The sequence below is a fragment of the Amblyomma maculatum genome, chromosome 11, assembly GCF_055883805.1.
Source record: "Amblyomma maculatum isolate TAMU_Amacu chromosome 11, ASM5588380v1, whole genome shotgun sequence".
NCBI classification, from domain to species: domain Eukaryota; kingdom Metazoa; phylum Arthropoda; class Arachnida; order Ixodida; family Ixodidae; genus Amblyomma; species Amblyomma maculatum.
In genome coordinates, this window is record NC_139354.1 from 28,255,205 (window position 1) to 28,279,119 (window position 23,915).

The 23,915-nt window shown below is 42.0% G+C and overlaps 1 protein-coding gene and 1 long non-coding RNA gene across 2 annotated transcripts; both read left to right on the forward strand.

Annotated features, from left to right (window-relative positions):
- The first annotated feature begins 1,008 nt into the window (after window positions 1-1,008).
- LOC146173255 (uncharacterized) lies at window positions 1,009-7,895 on the forward strand. Its single transcript, XR_014702081.1, has 3 exons — window positions 1,009-1,135; window positions 1,842-1,913; window positions 7,762-7,895. It is a non-coding gene; the product is annotated as an uncharacterized LOC146173255 (long non-coding RNA).
- A 911-nt stretch (window positions 7,896-8,806) lies between these two features.
- On the forward strand, window positions 8,807-18,495 carry LOC146173256 (A disintegrin and metalloproteinase with thrombospondin motifs like). Its single transcript, XM_084584390.1, has 6 exons — window positions 8,807-8,851; window positions 10,250-10,358; window positions 12,870-13,037; window positions 15,705-15,843; window positions 17,713-17,832; window positions 18,301-18,495. The coding sequence occupies exons 1-6, from the start codon at window positions 8,809-8,811 to the stop codon at window positions 18,340-18,342; spliced, it is 621 nt and encodes a 206-aa protein (XP_084440516.1). The 5' UTR covers window positions 8,807-8,808; the 3' UTR covers window positions 18,343-18,495.
- Window positions 18,496-23,915: the final 5,420 nt, after the last annotated feature.

Below are 23,915 nucleotides of genomic sequence, written 5' to 3' on the forward strand. Positions count from 1 at the left end.
CGTTTGAGAACAGCAAGCGGATCGTTCAGACGGTGAGTATAGCATTTGTCTTGATAACATCCTGAATCGCCTAGGCTATAGGCTCTTAAACTTCACTGTCACAATCGAAAAAAAAGGCAACAATAAGCCCACAGTGCTGCAGTTCTTCAGAGGAAATAGATCATAAAATAGGCCATATTTTCATGAACACACACCATGTTCATAATCTGGAAACTCATGCTGGCTTCCTCTTCTTGCACAACTAAGGAATAAAGTTTTATCTACCCAGTTTCTTCCGAAAGTATTACACCAGCTATTTCATTACCGTTATCATTTCTGATTTTGTTCTAAAAATGTGGATAAAAGCCTAACATAATCTTATTCTGCATCGCCCAATTAAGACAGATGCCTCATATGAACAGGAAATTATATTATAGTGTGGCAAGTTCGTTGCGCGGATTAAAGTCACTTTTGAGTAATTTCTAAAAACTAATCATGCACTATTTCTATCAATTCCCCACATTCTCACGACAGGTAAGAGCGAATGATGTAGCAGGAAAGTTATACGAAAATAAGAAAAGCCTGGCTTCTGTCATTCTTGATGAAACTATACACGGAATTTTCATGGTAAATCCACTTTGTCCTCAAATAATTTCCTGGCTCATCATCACTTCCCCCTAAATGCTACGACTTTTTGTTTGCTTTATATATTTCAGGATGGCCTCATAAACTATTCGTATATTATTGAACCCTCTTTCGAAAATGAGCGGTCTGAAGCAGGACAGGTTGCACACAAAATCTTTAAAGTGAGAAGCCAGCAAGCGACATTTAATGAATCGGGTAAGATTTGAACAAGTAATATGACTATCAAGAAGGCATCAGAGCGGTTGTTGATACACTGACAACCTATTTCATTATTTGTCAGTTTCAGACTTCGGGGATTTACCGGAAGACATCAAAGTCAAAATAAGTATGTTTGGTTTTCGGAATACCACGTACGAAAAGGATTCAAAGAAAAACATCTGATTCAGATTCCAGAGCCAAGCTCCCGGAGGTTTTTTATCCTGACGTGTTCGTAATATCTGATTACGAACACAATAAGGACTTCAAGACAACGAGAAGTTTCCTAACTTACATCGTCGTATTTTTTAACACCGTAAGCTCCTGTTTCCTCCAAGTAAACAACTAGAAATTATTTTCTCAACCAATTAAGGCATACAATTCCTATGTTTTTATCGCTTAACTGGTTGTGATATGTAACAAGTAGGAGTTTATAGTCATGGGGCAGTTCATGGCCTCACCTGGAACCTAAAATGTGATTTCAGTTTTGTTTAAAAGTAGCTATTTATCTAAAATATTAGTCAACAATAGCGGGAACGTCGCCAAAAACGTTCAGCTAACGCTTTCAACAGGTGCTAAACAAAGGCAGCGAATCTATAGACAATAAAATGAATGTCAGCGTAGGCTTAACTGGTATAAGTGTTACTATACACTGCGGTTTGCAAAGCAATACAGTTTTATAGAACTACTGCCCTGAGGGAGTTTCAGGTGGGTGTATGAGAGCTGTAACTATACGGTGCAGCTACAAGGGTGTGGCATCTGCTATAAGACAAGGCTGATGGGATGCATATGGAAGGAACATTTCTTTACCTGCAGTGAACGCAGGCTACTGGTGGTGACGATCGGTTTGGCTGTGGTGTACATGTTCATGAACCTATATGCTTTGCCCTGGTAGAAATCAGAGCGAGGTTGAACATTGGAAGCGGTTATACAAATTGTAGCATGCGTATTTGTACTATCATTCATACAAACCAAAATAATGTCTTCCACTGCATTGAGAAATATCTCACTTTTTCATTAAGGTCAAACTAAGGTACCAAGGCGTTCATTATCCACGTATCATACCAAGACTGGTTGGAATTGAGCGCGCAGAGGTACGTGTCATTTGCATCTTATTCATGTTTAATATAATGTCAGAATTTTGAAACGGGCGGGAGAGAACACCTGATGCATGTAAAGCTGCGCGCTTCTAGTCGCACCCAGGAGTTACGGGCACTACAGGTTCGATCTCAAGTATAGTTTATGAACACGATTTTTGTTCGCGTGTTGAATCTTCTAATAGAACAATGAATATGCATGTGAATGTATATTGCTACTAAAAGGAGAAGAGATTACAAAAAAGCAAGATATGGTTAAAAATCAGAAGGACGTTTAGGATTCGCCTTAGGAGTAGATGCGATAGCACCTTTAACGCCGCCTTTGCATTAAAAATTCTTACAATTTTTTTGTTTAAATTATTTTTATTTCTAAGTAATTATTGCTGAACATCCGCACATATCCCAAATACACGGCTGTAAGTCATACGCACGATGATGCGTTAAGTAGGGTAGGCCTATAACCTGCTGGTACAAACGACCAGTGTAGTGCCTGGAGCACTCTACATCATTCCGCATTCTTAAGACACATTTCCATTCACAATATTTAGGCGCTGTGAAGCGAAAGAAATTAGATAGTGATTAGTTTATAGCTTGATACCGGCTCTTGTGTACAGGATGGCTTACAGTGATGGGTCATGAAAAGGTGTCCTCAAAAGGGTGAACAATTAAAGTATCTGCACAATCGTGAATATACATCTTTTAAACTACACACAAACAATATGTAAAAATGCTATATAAAGACATGGTTTCATAACAAACATATATATCGTCATCTCTTTGTCAACCAATTGCATAAAAAAAAAATCTAGAAGAATAGAACACCCTTTTATTGAATGTTCAGATCATATTTTCCACTAGGAAGTTCTTCAGAGAAACTTAAAAACTATTTACAAGTTACGCCTCATGGCACTTGCTTTTTAAGGGTAACAAATTAGGGGGCTCTTTTGACCACTAAAGTGCAATGTGGTGAAAGCCTTTAGATCATGGTGGTTCTCGAGTTTTAGCGCCCTTACACCCTTCCCTCACGCCATGGTGCAGGTGTCCGCCTAGAAGTATGGCAGATACTGCGAGTTTTCCTTCCGTAAACCAATCTTAAAAACCGCTAATTCCTGCCTTACCGCTTCTGCTTCTGTATGCCGTGTGGCGCGGCGTCTGGATCGGACGCCTGGATCGGACGCCCGGGTGGGGTCAGCCTCGTATATGCATGAATCGTGTGATGAAGTCATCGGTCATGACCGTATGTGGCGTCATGATGACGTCACGTCCGGCCATGGCCGATGACATCACCAGATGATGGCGTCAATGGACAACTTTGAATCTCTCGGGATCTCGCAGAATCTCACAAAGTGTGACACTTCTCGCAGAGGCACGCACGCATGGACAGGCACTACGAGCCTTAAAATGATGGTGGGGTACCATAATAAATGATTGTAGTTCTTAGCCTTCACAGCCTTAGGAGGACAAGAATGCAGGTCACTCGCGTGTATAAAAATGTTCGCTCTACACGTGGCAATTTCATTGGCGGTGGACATATCTGCGGGCCGGTTTCAGTGCGCAGCCCGAATAATGGCTAGCCGTTTTGATAAATTTTCTGCGTTGAAGATTTAGCGTAAGGTGAAAATGGAAGTTTGTACTACATTCATGTCAAAGCAGGCAATAAAGAAGAATACCTTCACGGCCTATTTTTCGCATGCTCGACTGTCATGCACAGGGCCTGGTGTCGAACCCTAATGACGAGAAGTTTGTTCTACTAAATTGTGTATTTTCTGACACATTTTTTTAAATTATTGGTTACGGCGACGGCGACGACTTTCTAGCTGAACGAGCTGTATGCACAGTCGAGTAATAAATAACGCCGGAACAGCAAACGCTCTCAGTGAAGTAGTTTGGCTGCAATGAAACCATCGATCTTCTCAAGGAAGCAGGCTTTGTTCAAAGCTCTCTGCGCTGATTGATAAGCATGTTTCTCTGGTTAAAATAACTAGTGACGAACATGATCTAAATTTCAACAAGTCCTTTTGTCGATTGCAAAATTGAACAACGGCCTTTAGAGGTGATCTAAAATCTAGCAAACCTTCACACGGTGCTACTTATTCTTCAATCATCTTGATTCAGAGATGCGCTAAAATGATGCAGACGAAGACAAGTTCACTTATCGAAACATTGGCTTGACTTTTGAACTGAGGCTCCCTCCTTTACTCATGTTATGTGCTCTTTCATACCATGCAGCCATTTTCTTTGTCTCATCCTACCCTGAATCTTCATTGATATTGGGGAGATGAAAAAGAACAGTAGTTGCTAGTAAGCACTTGTGCCTTGTGTTGTCCTTTTTAATATATGTTAGCTCAGCTTTACATCTAGAGGATAGCTAAATGCTCCCTGCCTCCGCCCTCGACCGGTAGGTATAAGCAGTGTTTGAAAACTCATGGCCTTGCTATTGGCACTGAAAATAAATACTGTAACTCTAATGATCCATTACTATTGAAAAAAAATAACTAGATGGTTTGGGCCGCTATACCTCTTAAAGGAAAGCAAAACCTCAAGTACATATAAATGAACTATAATAGGGACTTACCGATATCTGAAACTAAATAACCAACGCGCCAAAGCATTTACCAGACATTTTTTCAGTGTTCACCGAGGACGACCGTTCCACTATGCCGATTGTTCCTGATTACGACTGCCCGTTCATGGAGCCCATAATTATTAGTAGCAAGTTTATTGCATAATTACATTACTGTGCTGGACTGGGCAACATAAACTCAGATTTCCCAACCAAAGGTTTTCAGCCAGACTGTGTAATCATTTTTCGCCTTCTTTATAATGAAGAGAACTGCCTTCTGTATTCAAAATAACCAAAGTCAAAATGTTTTCAAAGCTAGTAATAAAAATTTACTTGCTAAATCTAGTTCTTTTCGTACAACATGAGTAGGCGGCAAATGTTGGAACATATAACTGCCTCTCGCATTTACTGTCATCTGAAATAAAATGGCTCCTTCTCAAATGAGCTGCTGCCAGGAAAGACTAATTGTGCAATACCAAGTTATTTGCATTGCTTGAGGCATGCATTTTAACATAGGGGAAAGCTGATAAACTGGCACCGTTAATTACTTTCTCAAAATAATTTGGCAAAGGTGCACACGGCGAGCTGTTTACCAAATTATGTGCTTTTGTCTCACTTTTTTCAAATTACCCATATGCTTCGTAACTTTTTCCCATTTATTCATAAGCCTACGGTTGTAATGACTCATCACCACTATGTGACATAACTTGGTCTGTTTGGCAGGGGAACATTGAATCTTTCATTTACTTAAATTGCCTTCTCAATATTATTTAATTTCTCCTGCGTCTTTCTGTACATGACTGTGTTGTTTGCCATAAAATCATTTCTCAGACTCATGGACTGATCCATCACAATTATCTGGCACTATTAGTCGGTTAAAATATTGGCACACGTGTCAAGTCATACTAATTGTAATTTGCGCCGCAGTCATGGTAATTCTAACTTCGACTAATAAAAAATTAAACACACCATACCTCCAGCTATGGCGTAAAATGATCTCGGAATATAGTTCACTGCCCCGCCGGGGTGGTGCAGTGGTAAGACGCCCGACCACTGTGCCGGAGTTCCCGGGTTCGAACCCGACCGCGGCGGCTGCGTTTCGATGGAGGCGAAACGAAGTGGCGTCCGTGTGCTGTGCGATGTCAGTGCACGTTAAAGATCCCCAGGTGGTCGAAATTACCCCGTAGCCCTCCACTACGGCTCCTCTTTCTCTCTTTCCACTTTCATTCCCACCTTCCTCCCTTCCCTTACGGCGCGGTTCGGGGTGTCCTCAGAGCAAGTGTGACAGTTACTGCGCCTTTCCCTTCCTGTGAACCAATTTTAATTTAATTTAATAGTTCATTCTCAATATTCCTTGATGTTTTAAAATTTCAGTAGTATACACCAAAGCAATGAGGTCTGAAGGTTTCATACGCCGCAGTTTGAGAAACTCGCCTAGCTTATCTCGCAAACCAGTCTGTCGATCGTTTATTTGTCTGCAGTTAAAATTATTTTCATTCAGTTATGATTTAAAATGCCTTTTGGATTGAATTTTACAAGCCAAAGCCACAGTGATAGCAACTACAGTCACTTTGCCGGTGCCCATCTTAAATATCATAATGATCTACATCTACTAGCAGCTCACTGTTCTCATGCACTTACATATTTATTTCATGAAAAGGCTGATACCTACACTTAACTTTTGCCCCTGAAATCACTCCCTCGCCTTACACGATCCTCACATGATCGTTTCTGCTTTAAGCGCATATACGAAAACTGAGACATAAAATTCATCTGCACTACCTACACCAGTGATGCTTTGAAAACATCATCCTGATGCCACCATCTCTTTCTAATCCTTAAAAGAACAAAATGAACTTATAACGCATTTATTTTTCCAGTTACGTTCTAAATGCTGTTCTTTGTTGGACTATACTCTGCAATTCGTACTTAGCAGGGCAATTTGTGCTTTGTCAAGTTTGATTATGGCCAGGTTCGGTATCGCATCTTGCATTATTGTTCAAAATTATCTTTTAGTGCCTTTTTGGGTGAATGCTCTATTTTTCTGTATTTGCCTCGTACTGTGTCAAATGTGTCGTCAGTGCGCTTTCAGAATTTCCACATTAATTTTATTTGCTGTGCTTCCCTCTACTATATTACTATTTTCTGCCGGCCAACCAAGATTGAGTAACTCTATACCCGCAGATCTCTGTCTTCTAGCTGTTAATGTTCTTGCAAGCGCCAAAATTGTTCCTGTTAATATTCCATACAAGTTTTATCTTTTGGATCCGTTAAAAGAAAGGTAAAGAGAAGAACAATATTTCCCTGCATAGGAGGGTGGGCAATTCTCTTCAATATTTTAGTAACATGTCCTTACATTATTCCATAGTGGCCTGACAGTTAAAATAAATGTCCAAGAGGCCTTGGTTTATTTTTAGTTGAACCAGTGATCTGCCAGAAATAATATTGTTCAAAACCATTCACTTTGGCTTTGAAATATTATTTACTCACAGTCAATCTCTGCTTTTTGAGTGTTTCTGGACATTGTGAGTATAAATTACGCATTCAGGCCCTACTATGTGCAAACCCCACTGCGCACATTTATTTACCCTTTTTCACAGCGGCATTCATATCTTTGTTCCACAATAGCCCTGCGCCGATCACTGCTACTCATGGTGAATGGCTAGTTATGACCGCGCTGTTTTACCTGTGGCGCTTAGCTGTTGTATTAGACCACCACGCTAACTTGTGCGTGCCCACAACGTGACATAAATGCATGTAACGCCTATGTAGGCAACCATGGATCGCAACAAAATGACGGTCGCATCGCGTCACGGCCTTATCAGCCAGCCAATCTCTCTTTTTGACTAATTCAATAATGACCTCTACCCAAAGGCGGGGATCAGCAGGCTTTTTACAGTGTCCTTTAAGACAGCTATTAAAGAAGCGATATGCATCGTCCGCTTCCACACCACATTTCGTGCAGAAATTAATTCGGGTCCAAGTCTGCGTCTTGGTTAAGGCCTTTAGTTTCGCACGTCGCAAAAGTATATTGACTGGGGGTTAAGGGTGTTCTAAGCAGGAGACATTTTTCCACCCACCACATCCGATAATGAATGGGTTCTTTTGGCAAACGCCTTTATGTGGCTCTGCAGCAGAGGCTAGAGAGGAAAGGGAAGGAGAGGCCTACCTAAGCACAAGTGATTATTTGCACTTCGCCATCCAGACAATTGCACCCCTGTTATGTCTTCTTGGGAAAGCAGGGCAATTCATTATTGTGGAATTTTTTCTTATCCGGTGCAGAGAGATAACGAGCCATATGTCACGATGCACGGGACACAGATGATCGCAGAATACACTCTGGAGAGCCTAAAGAATTACGTGGAGGGACGTCTGGATGACTTCAGAGGTGTCGACGCTATTTTGATGATCACTGGGTAAGTTGTGTATTACTTCTACATCACAAGCTGGGTACAATTCAGGATAGTCAGCAAGAACCTGACACCTTCGCTTTCTGCGCTGAGTAGCTAAACAAAAATAGTTATGGTTTAAAGTCCATTGTGATACAAAATCCGCACTCGAATATGTCAGAACCACGTTTACTTTTTTTTTTTCCTGGATGAAACTAGGCATGTGAGACACAAGCAAGACGGGTGGAGTCATAGACACTTTTTGTAAGGCTGCCTATGCATTGAAATACGCACGAAATTCAATAAGCTAAGTTCGAAGGAAACTGCTGCTTGTGTTTCTTTCTTGATATGTACTCATTCACAAAGTATCTCACATTCGCTCTGTCACCGCATATAAACCAATCTTATTGTGCTAGTATGCACGGTTCTTTGAAAATGTTTAGAATAATTGAGAACTTAGGATAGAAATGTATTTTTCCGCAGCTAGAAAAACCTGAAGTCTAGTTAGTGGATGGAGTTTGTAGCTCTGTACAAGACGGTACCCGTAAATGATTTTCTGTTAATTTTAGGTGAAGAATTCGGAATAGCCATCTGATAAGCTATCATTTCATGCCTGACCATGAACTTTCCTCCTTAGGTGACACCGTCCCTGTTTGGATCGTAAATTATGAAGCCTGTTTTAAATTTATAAACTCGTAGTACGTTGATCTGGAGCACAAGATACTCATTCTCAAGATTTGAATTCCTGACACCATGCTTTGCAGGAATCAATTCTAGTTAAACCTATGGTCAATTCACTATGTTCTCAGGCAGGCGCTGTCTTGTTTTTACATAGAAAGTCTGATTTCTGAATGTAGGTAAAAAATTTTGCTTGTTCCGATTATTCAGTGCTTTAATCTTAGACTAACCCAAACAGGCGCTTTTGTTTTTCAGACGCAAAATGATCAGCGTGAGCACTGGACATCTCAGGGCTGGAGTCGCGGGTAAGATACTGGTGCACTTATGAAACGATATTTTTTTGCCCTCTAATAGGCATAAATAGCTTTCAAAATGTAGCTTTTAGGTCAGCAAAGAGATGCAGGTGTTATGAAACCTAGAATATTTCGATGTTTGGATTTCGCACTCGGTGGATTAGTCGATAACATGATGGTTTTGTGAACATCTGGAGCTGCTGAATGCAATGGTTCATTTATTCTTATCAAACTTACTCACTTGCCCAAAGGATCGGATGAGTGTTGATGGTGATAACCGTCATATACATACTGTTAATATGTTGTGAGAGTTCGATCACTGCTTCGATAAAGATCTCTCTGAATGACTCTCGACACAGGCTTCGACTGGTTGTCTTTTTTGTCGTGCTATGAATATCTTGGATTGAACACTATAAAGTAACTGAGTTGAGTCGTTAGCAAAAAAGAAAACGAAATTTTTAAATGCGAAAAATAGGCCATATCCAATTGCGAAACAAAGGAAAAGTAATTTTCTAGTGCACTGAAGCGCGAGTAGGTGTCCTTTTCACGGCACCGAAGCGAAACAGAAAGTAATCACGTTCGACAAGCAAAAATCTTGGTCGAGCTGGCAAGCGGATAACGAGTAACAGCGACTCCGCGGCCATCTTCGAACGGCCGGCTTCATTGCGCCATGTTGTGCAGTCCTTTTGTTTGGCTCCGCCACTCCCAAACTTAAGGACCACGCGATTGGCAATGACGGTCATTTTCTTTCCAACAAGTGGCAAAGTAGCACACTGCGCCATGTGGCACAGTAACGCACACATTTCGAATTGCGCACCACATTAACTGCTGCTTATTAGTGGATTTACTTTTTTGAGCTTCCTGCACGTCTAAAGCCTGTTCTGCATGCAAGCGAGCAAGTTCGCGACTTCTGTGACAGCGGCGCAAAACTCTGATTTAAGCGGCCACCACGTCCAGGGCAACAAACTCACTGTTAGCGCTAGTCGCTGAACATAGCTAATAAAAGGTAGTAGCTGTTGTTATGATTATTATTTCCTGTTTTCGAAAATAAAGATCCCGGTGATGTTCGGCCGAGGGGTGCAAGGTGAGCAAGGGGGACAGACCCTCTCGCTTGTCGCGTTCTTTAGTGGTGCCCTAATTGCCGTCTACGGTAGCCAAGCTGAGCGAAGGGGCTCGTCGAGGGTACGTGAAGACAAAGTAAAGCTCCATGAGACTGTACTGAAATCCTTTTGAAAGCTTATATTTTATACATGTGCATATAATGGCACCATCAACATGCCGCTCTTGGTTATAGACAGTAGCTGATTATTCAGAAACGAAAGTTGAAAGCCTTCCACAGTTTATTCTTCTCTATTGCTTTTATCTCTCCCCCGAATATGTCTGAGAGCATAACTTTACATTTATTTTCAGGCTTAGCGATGAGAGCAGGCCTATGCACAAGACGGAGGTTCGCCGAAAGTATCGATATTGGAAGAGTATACGCAGGAGTCGTCTATGCTGCTCACGAATTAGCCCACCTGTACGTATTAATTTACAAACAGCCTGTAGTAATTCGCATTGCTTTGTTTGACTGTCCTTGTCTTTTTTCATAATTTGTACGAGCGAAGCAGCCAAGGTATGCTCCGCATAACCCTCACTCGATCGGTTTTAAATTACTGGCCGTCCTTCACAAAAGAATCGGACCATATAGTACCTGCTTCGCAACATATTAGAACAGATAAGTAAGCCTTTTTGGGGGGATTAAAAGGCCGGGAAACAAAAGGCCAAAAACAATGCAACAAGCTTGCGGCTTCATCTTCCATATCTACGCATGTCAGTATATACATATTTTTTTGCAGCGCTCACATGATATTAATGACTGACCAAAATTGCGAATTTTTGCACTTGCCAGCTGACCGCTCCTAAATTCCAGGAAAATGCAGTAAGCCTGTTGACGGGAATCAAATATAGTGCGAAATTAAGTTCATCTTTTACGGCAAGTAAGCAGAGAAGCAGCACGCACTCACATTAGCACACTGAAACTTCACGGTGCCGCCCCAAACCAGACATTTCCTCTCGGAGGGGGCGCTGGAATGTACATAGCTTCACACACATCTACACTGCACATCACAAGTTTTTGTGACTCCGTGGAACCTGCTGCTCTCTCGTCTAACCCAAACCTGCAGAAACCCAACAAATATCCCCTTAAATACTTAACTACTATCAGCTATTTTTCAAGCTTTCAACGCGATACCAATAAAAGTCCGCTTGCCCACAAGACCATTGTCAGCATTTTCGCCACCGAAAGCGAAAACTCCCGGTCATGACCGTTTATAACTGGTGGTTAACATGGAAGGGCTTTGACTGGCTGTTGCGTTGTGTTACGTCACGAGACCACTTTACAAGGCCAAACTAGCAGCCGTTGTCAACTCGGCCTTCGCTTTTGATATCGGATGGTGAGATCAGAATCCACGCCTTCCAGGATCCTTGGTTCCTGAGTTGCACTTCTATGACAAGGCTGATTTTGATGGCTACTAAGCCGACAGCCTTGGTGATTTTCAACCTTCATCTAACTTAAAGGAGTTGTTCTCCTGATTAAAAAAAAATTTTCTCCTTCTAGATTTCATTTCACATCGAGGTGTTGTAGCGCCCCTGTCGCTCCCAGTCATTTTATATTCATGCAGTAAGCCAACAAGATTGACCTTAAAAAAGGTTAAAAACAAAATTAATATGATTTTCACACCAATATTATTAACTCTTCAAATGAATTTTGATGTTTTAGAGAAGGTGTACTGCATTTATACGCTTTTCGGGAAGACGTTGTTGGTTCTTCTGATATTTCTGGAAGCAATTGTGTGCACGTGCTACGGCGCTTCGAAGAAGGCTATCATTTTTGTATTTTATATCTTGTACAATTTTAAGTTTCCTAATTTTTCTTCAATCATACAGCTCTGATTTCCTTCCCAGCCCATTGGTACGAGCGCTCTGTTTACGACGGGGAACGCTGCTGCTATTCGAAGGGCTTCAAAATCTCAACGCAGTTCCGCCTGCATTGATGACTCGACAGGGCTTTAATCAGATGCCATTAGAACTGCCCGTGCAGTAGCCTTTAAAGGCATTCCAGTGGATAGAGTATCGGCTGTGAGGATTTTTGAAATCCACGTGTAACAAGGGTATTAGACACCGTGACACAAGACCAAGCAGGCTTGTCCGTGCGACTTTGTTAAAGTGGGGCGTTATATAGGTGTCGAGTGGTGTCGCAATTAATCAGGTAGCTTACGACTGTGTGTTAAATGAGTACGTGGGAAATATTAGAGGCACATATAAAAGAATTATTAAATAAATGAGTACCAATCTACATGTACATGGGCAAGATCCGGAAGAAGAACTGACAACGGGAGCCATCAAAGCAGTTTTTGTCACACTCTTAAAGGTAGCCCTTAAGTGCCCCCCTTCCCATCCAGCTTTTATTCAAGCGTTAAAATAGCAGAGGAAGTATGCACCAGCACTGCGCTTCGTATGCCTGCTGTTAACTTCTGTGCTCCTATTCGCAAACACTGTGTTTTTCATGGTGCCACAAACAACTTGTTTGAAGTACTGTGACCTTTTTTTCTTGTATTAAAAGGCAGAAAATAGATAGCGATGATTATCGTAGGTGCCAAATGTCAGGCTTAGAGGCCGGACGGGTGGGAATCACCCGATATGGTGGTCTATGAGCTCAACTCCGTCACGGCACGATAAGTCGTAGCCACCGTGGACGGTGCCATATACGAGAACTGTCTTTCGATTCGATCTCACAGCACAGTAGCAAAGAGCCCTGTCGACAGTATAAACCTAGTGATAGCTTCACTTATAGCCACACGGGTACTTGCGTCGAGCGGCCATGGTTTACTTATTCGTGACAGAGTGATATGATTTCTTTGTACCACCCATATAGTTGGTCTGCGGACTCTCGTCCGTGATATTGGTGCGACTTTCCTGCGCGTCCTACGGGGCACGAAATAGCCAGATGCAATCTTAGTTTTAAGCTAAGCCTTGGGCTTCTTCATAGACTGGGATCCAGCCACGATGGAGCAGGACCTGTACCTGGCATTCCGGGAAACCAGGTTGCCTACAACTGTCCCTCGTCGTACGGAAACATCATGAGCTACGACTACAAGGACGAGAACCAATTCACATTTTCCTACTGCAGTCAGCAGCAGTTTCGAGCGTTTCTCAGGTAATCATTAGCTGCTGCAAACATACGGTAACTATGGAGCTTCCTTGATGGCAGTATGCTAATAACGTCAACATACTGCTAGTTGTCTTGCTTTAAGGGTACACAGCAGTCGTACCCCATCTCTAAGGCTTCGATGATAGGGATATATACTTTATACAGAAAAATTCCTTACTGTGATGTAGCAAAGATGATATTTGTGCGAACACATATATACAGGTTGGCTTGTTGAGGAAGACGGCCTCGTGACTGCCAACCGGCTTAATCTATTCAAGAGGTCCTGTAGTAGGCCCAAAAATTAATATTCAGAACACTGAACAGCGTCGGAAAGAAACAGCAGTTTGGAATAGGTAGCGAAGGAGTGGATAGTAGGCGAATATGTCTACTTAGGACATGTAGCAATCGCGGACCCGAAATATGAAAGGGAAATAACCCAGAGAGTAATACTATAGGATGAAGCGCATTCGACCATGATTAGCAGCTTACCGCTATCGCTCAAGAGGAAATTATACCACAGCTGCATATTACCTGTACATAGTCGATCACACTTGTCTAGAGCTCTCGAGCAGTCCGCTGCGCAGAAAATTAAGGGAAATTTTAACGCAGCTGCTTTGTTGCAGGCAGCGTGCTTGTATCTCTGCGGTTCACATGAATTCGCTGTTGCGCTAGAATGCAAGTACTACCACAAAATGGCTGCGCCTGCTTTTTAATTTAAGTTTACTTTTTCTGCCCAGCACCGCTAAGCACTCTAGACAAGTGTGATTGACTCTCTACTCACATATGAGGCTGAAATGGGGAGGCTAACGAAAATGGCTCTACTTTTGTTGACGACAGCGCAGATGGTATAGGGAAAGGAAAATGGTAGGAAAATGGTAGGTGTAACGTATAATGGAGGAGTATAACGGCAGCGTGGAGTACGCGTGTCAGAGAAATAATTCTAGTTAACGACATTCAAGTGGAAATCAAGAAGAAATGGACATGGGCAGGGCATGTAGTGCGAAGTTAGGGTAACCGGTGGTCGCTATCGCTAAGGGTAACAATTTAGATTCTAAGGGAAGGAAACCGTAGCAGGGGCGGCAGAAAGTTAAGTGGGCGGATAATGTTAAGAAGTTCGCAAGGGTCAAGTGTATGCAGCCAGCACAGGAGCGGGTTAATTTGACCAATATAGAAGAGGCTTTAGTCCTGCAGTCTTTATAGTCGACTGACGATGATGACGTAGTCATGAGTAGTGAGAGCTGACTGATGAAGTTGCGGCCTCTCTCTGGTTTCAGTTTACTCTTTTCTCTCACTCTGTCGGTGGAGTTAGCAGCAAAAGCGATACAGTTTCCCATTAATGCTGACAAGAGGTCCTACCTTATTTTTGCTCATGCTATCAGACTGCACAGCGCTATGCACAAGCGCGCTCTTATTACCGGCAAGAGTTTTTAGCCAGCCCTACGCGCGGCCATTTTCTGCCAACCGGCACTCCGCCGCGCCGCCGTTTCCTTGGGGACTGCGGGGAAGCGGTATTCCAGCGGGCCCACGTGTAGGATAGCCGTGAGTTTCTGGTATGCGGACACTGAAAAATATTAGCAAAGGTACTTTCACAGGAACTATGTGTCATAGGAAGTTTATTTCTATTTCCACACGTTAAAATCAACGCGTTATCCTTGCTGTCAGAGTTTTGTCCCGACAAATTCATTCACATTACTTCTTGCTTATCTTGTTTAGCAGTTATAAAAGCATGCCTTGATTTATGTGTCATCGACGAAGTTTAAAGCTTTCTACGCTTCCGCCCTTTCTCTCCTTAGTCCGTGTTTGTATTCGTCTATTAAGCGCAGGCTTGTTTCAGTTGCCATATAACTCGTCATATAACCCAACCGGCCTAAGAAAAAGTCACCCCTGAGCTTTAACGCTCGCACTTAAGCTCTCAATTATCTCCAAGATAAAAATAAGAAAAACAATAAGAGACGTCGTCAAGGTGAGAGGTCTCGTCATTTTAGGTGCGTACAATTTCGAGATGATGGCAAAATTTTGATGTATAATTAAGGAAGCTAAAACATCGAGGAGAATCTAGAACATCGCAGAATCTGCCGCATTTGAGGGCAACCATTTCAGAGTGTTTCAGGTGAATGTCCCATATAGCAGACAAAGCCGAATGGCGGAGACAGCCAATGCATAAGCTAACGAAGAAAACCTTCGATGCGATATTGACCTGAGAGATTACCATATATATATTTTTTTGCCCCTACACGACTCATTGCTGATTTCCGGGTTAGTTTTTAAGGTGCGTGTGACAATTATAGCTGGAGAATATTGTGGTTATGTGAGGGGCGAACGCAAGAGTTTAGATGTAAACTGTTTCAGTAAGCTCGTTAGGTTTGTGTGCACTTCACTGTTGCATGCATTTGTCTAACACCACCTGCTGTTGTGTCTGATCCCGTCGAATAGGTAGTATTCGTACCGCAGTAGATGATGTCGGCCAAGAAAATGATTTTAATTTGTGGGATGTGTCGAAGATAAAATTTTTCATGATATTATCGTAGAGAAAAGAGGTGATATAAAGGGAAGTAACTATTTTTGTGGTATTGGGCATGCCTACACACGTCCTTGAGAGTTTAGAGTTGAAACTCGTGTAGAATGTCTCAATGCATGCATTAACTCAGCTTTTAATTTTCTTTGTGGTATCAGCATTGTGCCTGAAAGATGTATAGAAAACAAATGGGAGGGCGCTTTACCGAAGCATTCAAGCAAATACCCAGGCGACATGATGTCCCGCAGAAAATTCTGTCGCAAGAAGTCTGGATTCGGGAATTCTGAAGATTGCACTGTAAGTGCCTCTTTAGACATGAAATGGTAGATCAGGTAACACTCTTCAGGCGCTCAGTATGTTCTTATTCAATGGCTCATTGTAATGGCCAGCACACCTCATTAGACGTATGTTCGTGCCTTGCATATGTGTGCTGAGTATGCGTTCAGCATTAACAGGACTTCTGTGCTTAATTCTCAGACGGCGAGGTAGTTACTTGAGAGCTCTTCTTACAATAGAGCGCCGCACCTTTTACTGGGAAGGCATTGCTTAACACGGTCAAACATAACGACCCCTGCTAGGTTCAGAAACAAAAGCCGTCCTAGCGGAGCTGTTACCTAGCGATTCCTCTTGGGAAGCGAGAAAGAATGGAACCTCGTACGCTTGTCCACTGCTGATTACCTAGTGCATTTTACTGCCACTCTATTGCTCTGTGCATTGCATGTCCTGCATCAACTTCCATCCTTGTGCAATGAACCTAAACCCATCTGCTTTTGCATTGCCATTTTGAAGTGTCTAAAAGACGAGAATATGAAAGAGCACTAAGCAAGGGTAGAGGGGGAGCTTCATTTTGAAAGCCGAGCCAACGTTTCGATAATTGGACCTGTCTTCGTCTGGGTGAGAGGAAATTTTATTTTTGGACATGGTCCACATTCAAAATTTACTTTGGTCAATTCGAAAATTAAAATTTGGGAATGGCTTGACCCCCATTCAAAACCAACTTCGCCCATCCCGAAAATTAGGTCAGAAGTTCTTAAATGTAGATAAAAAGCAGAAATATGGAGTTATTCGCACAATACTAGGTTGGTTGTCAGAGTCAACCCGTCTATCCTTTTATAACAATGGTAATGCATATAGGGTTTTGCATCCGAAAGCGGCTATTGGTAGGAGGGACAACATGATGAAAGGCTCCGAAAAACATTTTCCACCTGTCGTGCTTTAACGTACGTGCGCTGACGTCACCCAGTACACGGACGCTTTCTGTCTCGCCTCCATCAAATAGCGGCCCTAATGGCCGGTATTGAACCCGTGCTGATTGGATTAGAATTCGAAGGCCCTAACTGCTGAGGTCCTGTGGCGGGACAGGCACCATGTTAGGCTACGTATATCCCCTAAGAATAAACACCTTGTTGAAATGGCTTGATGAGTGAAAAAGATATCTCTTGAATTTGGCTGTCGAAGGGTTTCATTCTTTATAATGTCATGTGATCTTTTTGTATAAAAATTCACTTTCTTCCTGAGAAAAAATTTCAATTGCAAGTCAACACTCGTTTGTTGCGTTTATCTTCTTCGTCCTTCGTGTCTTCGCGTTGTACCACCCACAATGAACTATTACCAAGTCACCGAACTGTCCACGCTTCTTCCTTACTCTTGCCGATTGAGAATGACGAAAGAACATCACCTTCGCACCACAAGGTCGCGGTTGTAGTGCATATCTTAATGATGATTGTCTGTATGAGAGAGAGTTAGCAAGTTAATGCAATTGTTGGAAATATAAAATTAAATGCACAAGGGAAAATGGGAGCTTCACTATGCTGACATTTTCGCAATAGGCCTTGCCTTTGTCTCTGGACAGACAAAAACAATTTTCTTTTTCATATTTTCTTATCAATTTCTTTATATCTATTAGCGCCAAACCTTAAAACGAATAAACATTATCTATGCTTGAACTGAAGCTTCGATTTGACATATTCCATGTACATAGGGCGGATGTGCCAAGACAAACCTCTGGTCGTTGACTTTCGATATTCAGGTAATAAAGGAATAAGCTTCTTAAGTTAGCTCGAGAAGAAGGCTTGCAAAAATGGAGTCTCTGAGTGTATGCCCGAAAACATGTCTAATCACATTGTCAACTACTTCAAGTAACAAAAGCTGCGTGATATTTAACAGAAACAAAGCGGAGAAGAGGAGTGCAAGATAACGTGTTGCCCCGGAACTGATCTGTATGGCAGTCGCATTGAAACAGCTGAATACTGGTTATTAGACGGAGCGAAATGCGGCAAAAATAAGGTAAAACAGCAACTCTTTCGCGATCTCTTTTCTAAGGAAATTGATACGGTTACTGGGAGGAGATGAAACAAATGAACATACCTTCTACGCGAAAACTGTACTAACATACGAGTTGACTTGTATAACGTTTTAGCGCCATTAGAATTTGTCAGGAAAATTATCTCCGTATTTGCTGTTTATCTGCTCGGTAGCCGACAGCAGTAGCTTCAAATATTTTAATTCATGTCTCATGTTTACACTTACTAGTCGGGCGACTGTTACAGTATCAGCCAATGCACCTTCCACACGTAAAATAAAGGCATATAAATGTCAATTTCTTTCGAATTCGTGAACAGTACTGCGCTTGTCGGCCATTTGAAATGGAAACTTTCAACTTAATTGAGGCATGCTACTGTCCTATGTCAAAATAGTGATCAGAATCGAAATACACAAGCTGATTCTTGTTTCTTTTTTTGATGCTTCCATTAGGCATGCTACAATGGCGAGTGCAGCCCAAAACGGAAGATGTAAGAATACTCTGCAGCATGGCGAAAACGTTCGGCTGATAAAAAAAATGTGTTGGTAGCAGATGTCTAAATATCTGGACACTAATAAAGTTGCTAACAATAACTCTTCTAACACTTTTACACTGACCAAATAAAGAGAGCAAAGAAGAAAGTGGCAGCATGCGCAAGTCTACTTTCAAGCGCTCTGTAATATTTTCATTTGTATTTCAAGACTTTATACAACTAATTACATAATCATTTGATGTCGACATGTATTTGTTACTCAGAATCACATCTTGAAAGCAACTATAATATCGCGATCTTGTTCTGCATTAGCCAAAAGAAGTTTGTCGACATGCAATAAATTACAGGCGCGAATTGCTTTTAACAGCAACAGAAGGTTCTGACAAGCTTCAAATTTCGCCCAAAAAGTTGTGAATGAGGGCCTGAACACTTCAACTGATTGAAAAAGTGTAAGGTTACGAGTGTATTGCCATGGGGGAAAAAGAACCACGACTTCAGACTGGACAAAGGACAAGAAGAGAACAGGACGAGCGGTATCTTTTGTCCAGTCTGAAGTCGCGGTTCTTTTTTCCCCACAATAATGTCGTACCAACTTTCACAAAATTTCCCTCAGTGTATTTACAGTTTGCGGCGTCTACGCGCATGCTGTATTTTGCATACTTCCTTTCGTCAATGAAATGCGAATGGCATTACAAAGGATCTTTGTGCCGGAACTTTTCTATGTTCGGCTCACTATAAAGGAGCTAAGCGCGGAGTTTTTGGCTTCTAGGGTTCTCATCGTTATTTGGTCGTGCTGAGAACAATGTGTTGTCATTAACGTATGTTGAACTGAAAATGTGCAAAGTGTTCAAGGGGAGAAACATTCAAAGGAGCCGTCGTTCCTTTCCTGAATGGTGTAAACTTTATTTCTCATATAATTTACTCATAGTGACCTTCTAAAATTTCATATTGGCTTGCCTCCCACGGTAGACAAGAACAAAACGGAGAAGAAATGATAATCACAGCTTTGTTTCATAGGTTTTACTCTGCGTTCATAGAGACGTCTCGTGGAGTGCATCAAACGTCACTACACATCAAATTGTCCAGACGTACGTGTATCTAAGTAAACTTTCATTTCAAGGTATAGCAGACCCTACCAAGACTCATAAGCACATGATTAAAGCAAGTGAAGGTATCGTCTTGAGCCGACTCTTGGGCATTTGTATGCGTTAGCCAGTTATCTTTATACGAGTAACTGCAGTTTAATGTGCTGGTCTATACGTGCGATTCTCATACAGACGTTCAAAATATTCAAAGCATTTTATTTTGCCTTCTGAATTACGAAGGGATGATTGCACAGTGTTGAAACGGAATAGTCAACAGATCAGCATAATGGGTTTGTAAAGGGTTCTTTTACCGTAATTGCCCCAGACTTGAACTTAAAGTGAGAAGTTCTGTTTTGACGGCGACAACAACCAAATTTAGAATTTAGAATTTAGAATTTAACCTTTGCTTGTGAATTGATTTTACTCGATTCAGCACTGACGTTACAAAAAGGCGCCGTGGGAAGGTATAAAGCTATAGCAATAATCAAATTATTTGTTGGCCTTTTGGATGCCTCGGTGCAATAACATGATCGTGTTGAGGGCTGCTTTACGCAGAAAACTTGATGCCTCATGTATCTGGCAGGTTGCAGTTGGCAGGTGACGTGGCCTGGTAATGAGTGGGTCGCGGCTTGTACGACCTCACGAAACCGCACGACATGGCGTGCGTTGCCATCTCGGGTAGTTACTTTTAGATCTGGGCGTAAACTGAAATTCAAACCATGCCAGTGTTGAAGTACAGTAGTGAAAGAACTGTAAAAATTGTTTTTCTAATAATTTGTAATGCAACAAATAATTTTGGTAGTCTGGTACTTTTACTAATGTAATATTAATCACTTTGGGGCACTTATTTCGCAGAAAAAGCGGTTATTTCATTTCGAAAGGACGTTCATCAAAATAAATCACTATTATTTGTATAAATAAAACTATGTACTCCCGGCGCGCAAGTCGGAACATCATTTCCAGGGAAGCAAGATGCGAGGGGACATGGTGACGCGGTTAAGTGCAGGACTGAATTCAAACCTATAGCCAGAGATTTCAGCGGCACGCCTAAGTAGCGTCGGCTAAGGGCACAGTGGCGCCTGGTTACACCCGTCGCTATTTGATGAGGAGGATGCCAATGACACGATACTTACCGAGCGCAAGCTGCCAAAGCAGATGTGTGACACTTTTCGCGGCTGAACACGGAGGCATGAGCTTATTAAGGCTTTCGCTTTAATATAAAGTTTCATTCTAGGTAGCATTAACCTGTAGTGCTTAGCATCCAAGACGTAATACGCTGTTTTTGCCCCCCCCCCCCCCCCCCCCCCAATGTCAAGTTTCAAAACAAAACTTTATTGCGCTTTCACGATCCATCTAAATTTCTTACCGACAGTAAATTGTTCGAACGTTAAGTATGTGCGGATCTAACAAGCTCTTTGTCGGCTCGGTAACAGCAATCAGCTCGAGATTATTAACAATGTAGCATTTTAGTTGGAGTACGACGTCCGGGACTTTGCATTCATATTTCGTTGACTTTCTCAAATCCCTTAATCTGAACTCATTAATTTGTCTAGTTTATTATGACGCAGTCTTGTCCAGTGTGCGTAAACAAGCCAGGGTAACTGAAAGCGCAGGAATAAACAAGGTTGGAGCTAAGTAGTAGCCCGACTTACTGGTAAAGAGAACTTCCACTAAAGTTAGGTAGAACAAGCTTCGGTTGAAAACTAGATTCGATTGAACTTTTAACACCGCCTTTTCATTTCGCAACTTTTTGGAATCGATAGACTGCCACAGTTTGACAGCCTTAAAGGTCTGTAATAATAATTGGCCGACTGTAAAGGAAGGCGCATTATTTGTCACACGTTTTATGGGGGCACATTACCCCGCCATCAGAGAAGGGTGCAAGGTGGGAGTGAAAGCGCGAAGAGAGTTATTATTAGTTTAGTTCTAAGAGAAAACGAAGGCGCTGTATCTACCTCATTTCTCGGTGAACAACTACAGCACAATTATCGGCATACATTTGGAAATCCATATGCCATCGGTTATAATCCAAATCACAAAGTAGCCAGCAACGTTTTAAGCAAAGGAAAGGTTAGACAGCGCCATCAAAGACTAATTCAAAAATAGACATAGACAGGACAGGCGGACAGGCGCTCACCTGTCCTGACCTGTTTCAGCACCTGCCCTGTCGGTGTCTATTTGTCAATTCATCTTAGCGCTGTAGAACCTTTACTTACAATTCACCAACTAGCCTAAGAATTGGTTTTACTAGAGCTTCCAACTTGACTACCAGGTGGATGCTAAACGAGACTAGAAATGGTATGAAACCACTCTCAATGCACACAATGAGCGGTCGCTTTATAATTTCGACCCGAAATCACGTGCGTACTTTTTCCAATATATTTTCTCAGTTTCATGCTACTGGATTACGATAACGGCAATGATGACGGTGAAGCTTTTTTGACGGAAAGAGTTGTTATACACTTTGCGTGCACTTATTTGGCTTAACATAAAGGAATAAAAAGATGGAGATATACCTATATCCTCTTTTGCTTGCTTTCGTTTGACGGAGCTTTGGATTGTGTTTTTTTAATGCGGTATCATTAGAGTTACCATCACACTAGAAGTTCACAGATGTATGAGAGAAACTTCCCCGACTTGTCGAAAGAAGTCACTTAATTGCCCTCGTGACGCACACACTCTACCTACCAGTCAGCGCTCGGTCAAGTCAGTCGACCTTGCGAGGTCATCACCCTCTCAATCAGTCAGGGAATTTCTGTTGCCTTCTTAGGTGATTTGGAAGGTGGCAGCTGACATAGGTATGCCTTGGTTCTACCGCTTTGTAAAGGAAGCCACAGGGTCGGAATCTTAGTCAAACTACATGCCCTACAGTATTAGGGTATACACACGCCATAAAAAAGGCAGCGTACCACGGATACCTCTGACGGGTCGAGACGGTCGGGATTTCGGGGCGTCACACACATCGGCGCTCGGGCGGGCAGCGTAACCCTTGTGACATTGCCAACCGTTCGACCAATCAGGAAGTTTCATTATCGAGTCGGCCGGTAACATGGCATATGCTTCAGCAGAGTTCTGACGAGAGCCTGAAGAGCACCACTTGGAAGCTTCTATCCAAAGCGGTTGCTCAGAAGCCTTATGCGACCGCCTCATACCGTAGAATAGACAGCATTCACACATATTGAGATGAACACTGGGTTAATGCCAAAACTAATAATTAAAGATACTAAGCAGTACTTCTAGATGCAATACTACTTAGACGTCAAGAAATTCAAACAAGTGCTACGACGTAAGCTGACTGGGCAATTCGGCTAATGAGTACTGCTATACAAAGCCTCTGATCAGGACTTATTAGGTTCATTACTTATCAACAATGAATATCCAAGGCTATGCTTCTAATCCGAATGTTACTTAAGCATCACCGAAGAATTTTTTTTCCCAGAAAATACACGCTGATCGCAACGTAGCACTTTTGTGACAGCGGCCAGGTCTGTAATCTATTTACGTTCTTTGACATATGATGAGTGTATCTATCTTTTACAAAAAGGCATTGGACTGTACTTTCTGAATCCTTCTCTGTTTCTGGCATTCATCGACTGTTTACAAAGCCAACGAGCAGCTCTCGTGTGACCGCTGAGTGCTGCCTTACTTATTACGAATTCCTGGTATATTGAAATGCTGAGCCATCGCGGTCGTCTTGTACGTCACTAGTGGAATATTAAATGCTACAGCGCCTTATGACTTTCCACTTGACCAAAATCGCAGAACATGAGCGAGATTATTAAATTTTGTTCCATGTAAATCGCTGCTGCTACTAGCAAGTTTCACAGCTAACTTTTTGCTGGATATTTAGTAATGACGTCAATGCCCACGTACAATTTTTTTTACGTGTCTGCATGGCGAGCAACATTAAAAAACGGTAGAGTGATCATGAAGCGGAACGAACATTGTGATCTTGGCTTAGTACGCTACTGCGAATCGCCACCACTGCTCGCCCACTGGCGCCCTATCGCTAGGGAAGTCACAAGAAATATTTTTCCCTTCGTGCCCCACGGCACCTAAAACTGATAGAGGCAATAAATAAACCAAGGAAACAAGTCTTCTGTCCATTGAGAAAAACAAAGCAAACGTAAGAAGTGCAAATCTATAATCAATGGAGCAGCAATTTGATATTGCTTAAGATAAAGCGGTCGCGGATCAACATGAATTTTAAAAGCAAGGCTAACTGCTTACGCCTAGGATAGCACCAGAAGCACGACGTGGCAGAAACGAATAAGTTTGAAAGACGAATTGAGAATACTAGGAAGAAGGAAAGACGGATAATACTTTTAGCCGTGCTGTTAGTTGGCTTAAAAATCGTTTACCTTGTTGCATTGCTGATTACGGCAGGGATTTTCCAAGGATCAGTGGAAACATTTCTTTCCTCGATCTGCGTCTTTCTGCAGTTTATCCATTTTCGGGTTCTTCCTATGGTTCACATATTTAGTGTCAT

Coding starts and splice junctions, on each gene's coding strand:
- LOC146173256 (XM_084584390.1), top strand. CDS start 8,809: ATGATCAGCGTGAGCACTGGACATCTCAGGGCTGGAGTCGCGG. Junction 10,359..12,869: donor GCTCACGAATTAGCCCACCT/GTACGTATTAAT, acceptor GCTTCTTCATAG/ACTGGGATCCAGCCACGATG. Junction 17,833..18,300: donor CGAAATGCGGCAAAAATAAG/GTAAAACAGCAA, acceptor TGCTTCCATTAG/GCATGCTACAATGGCGAGTG.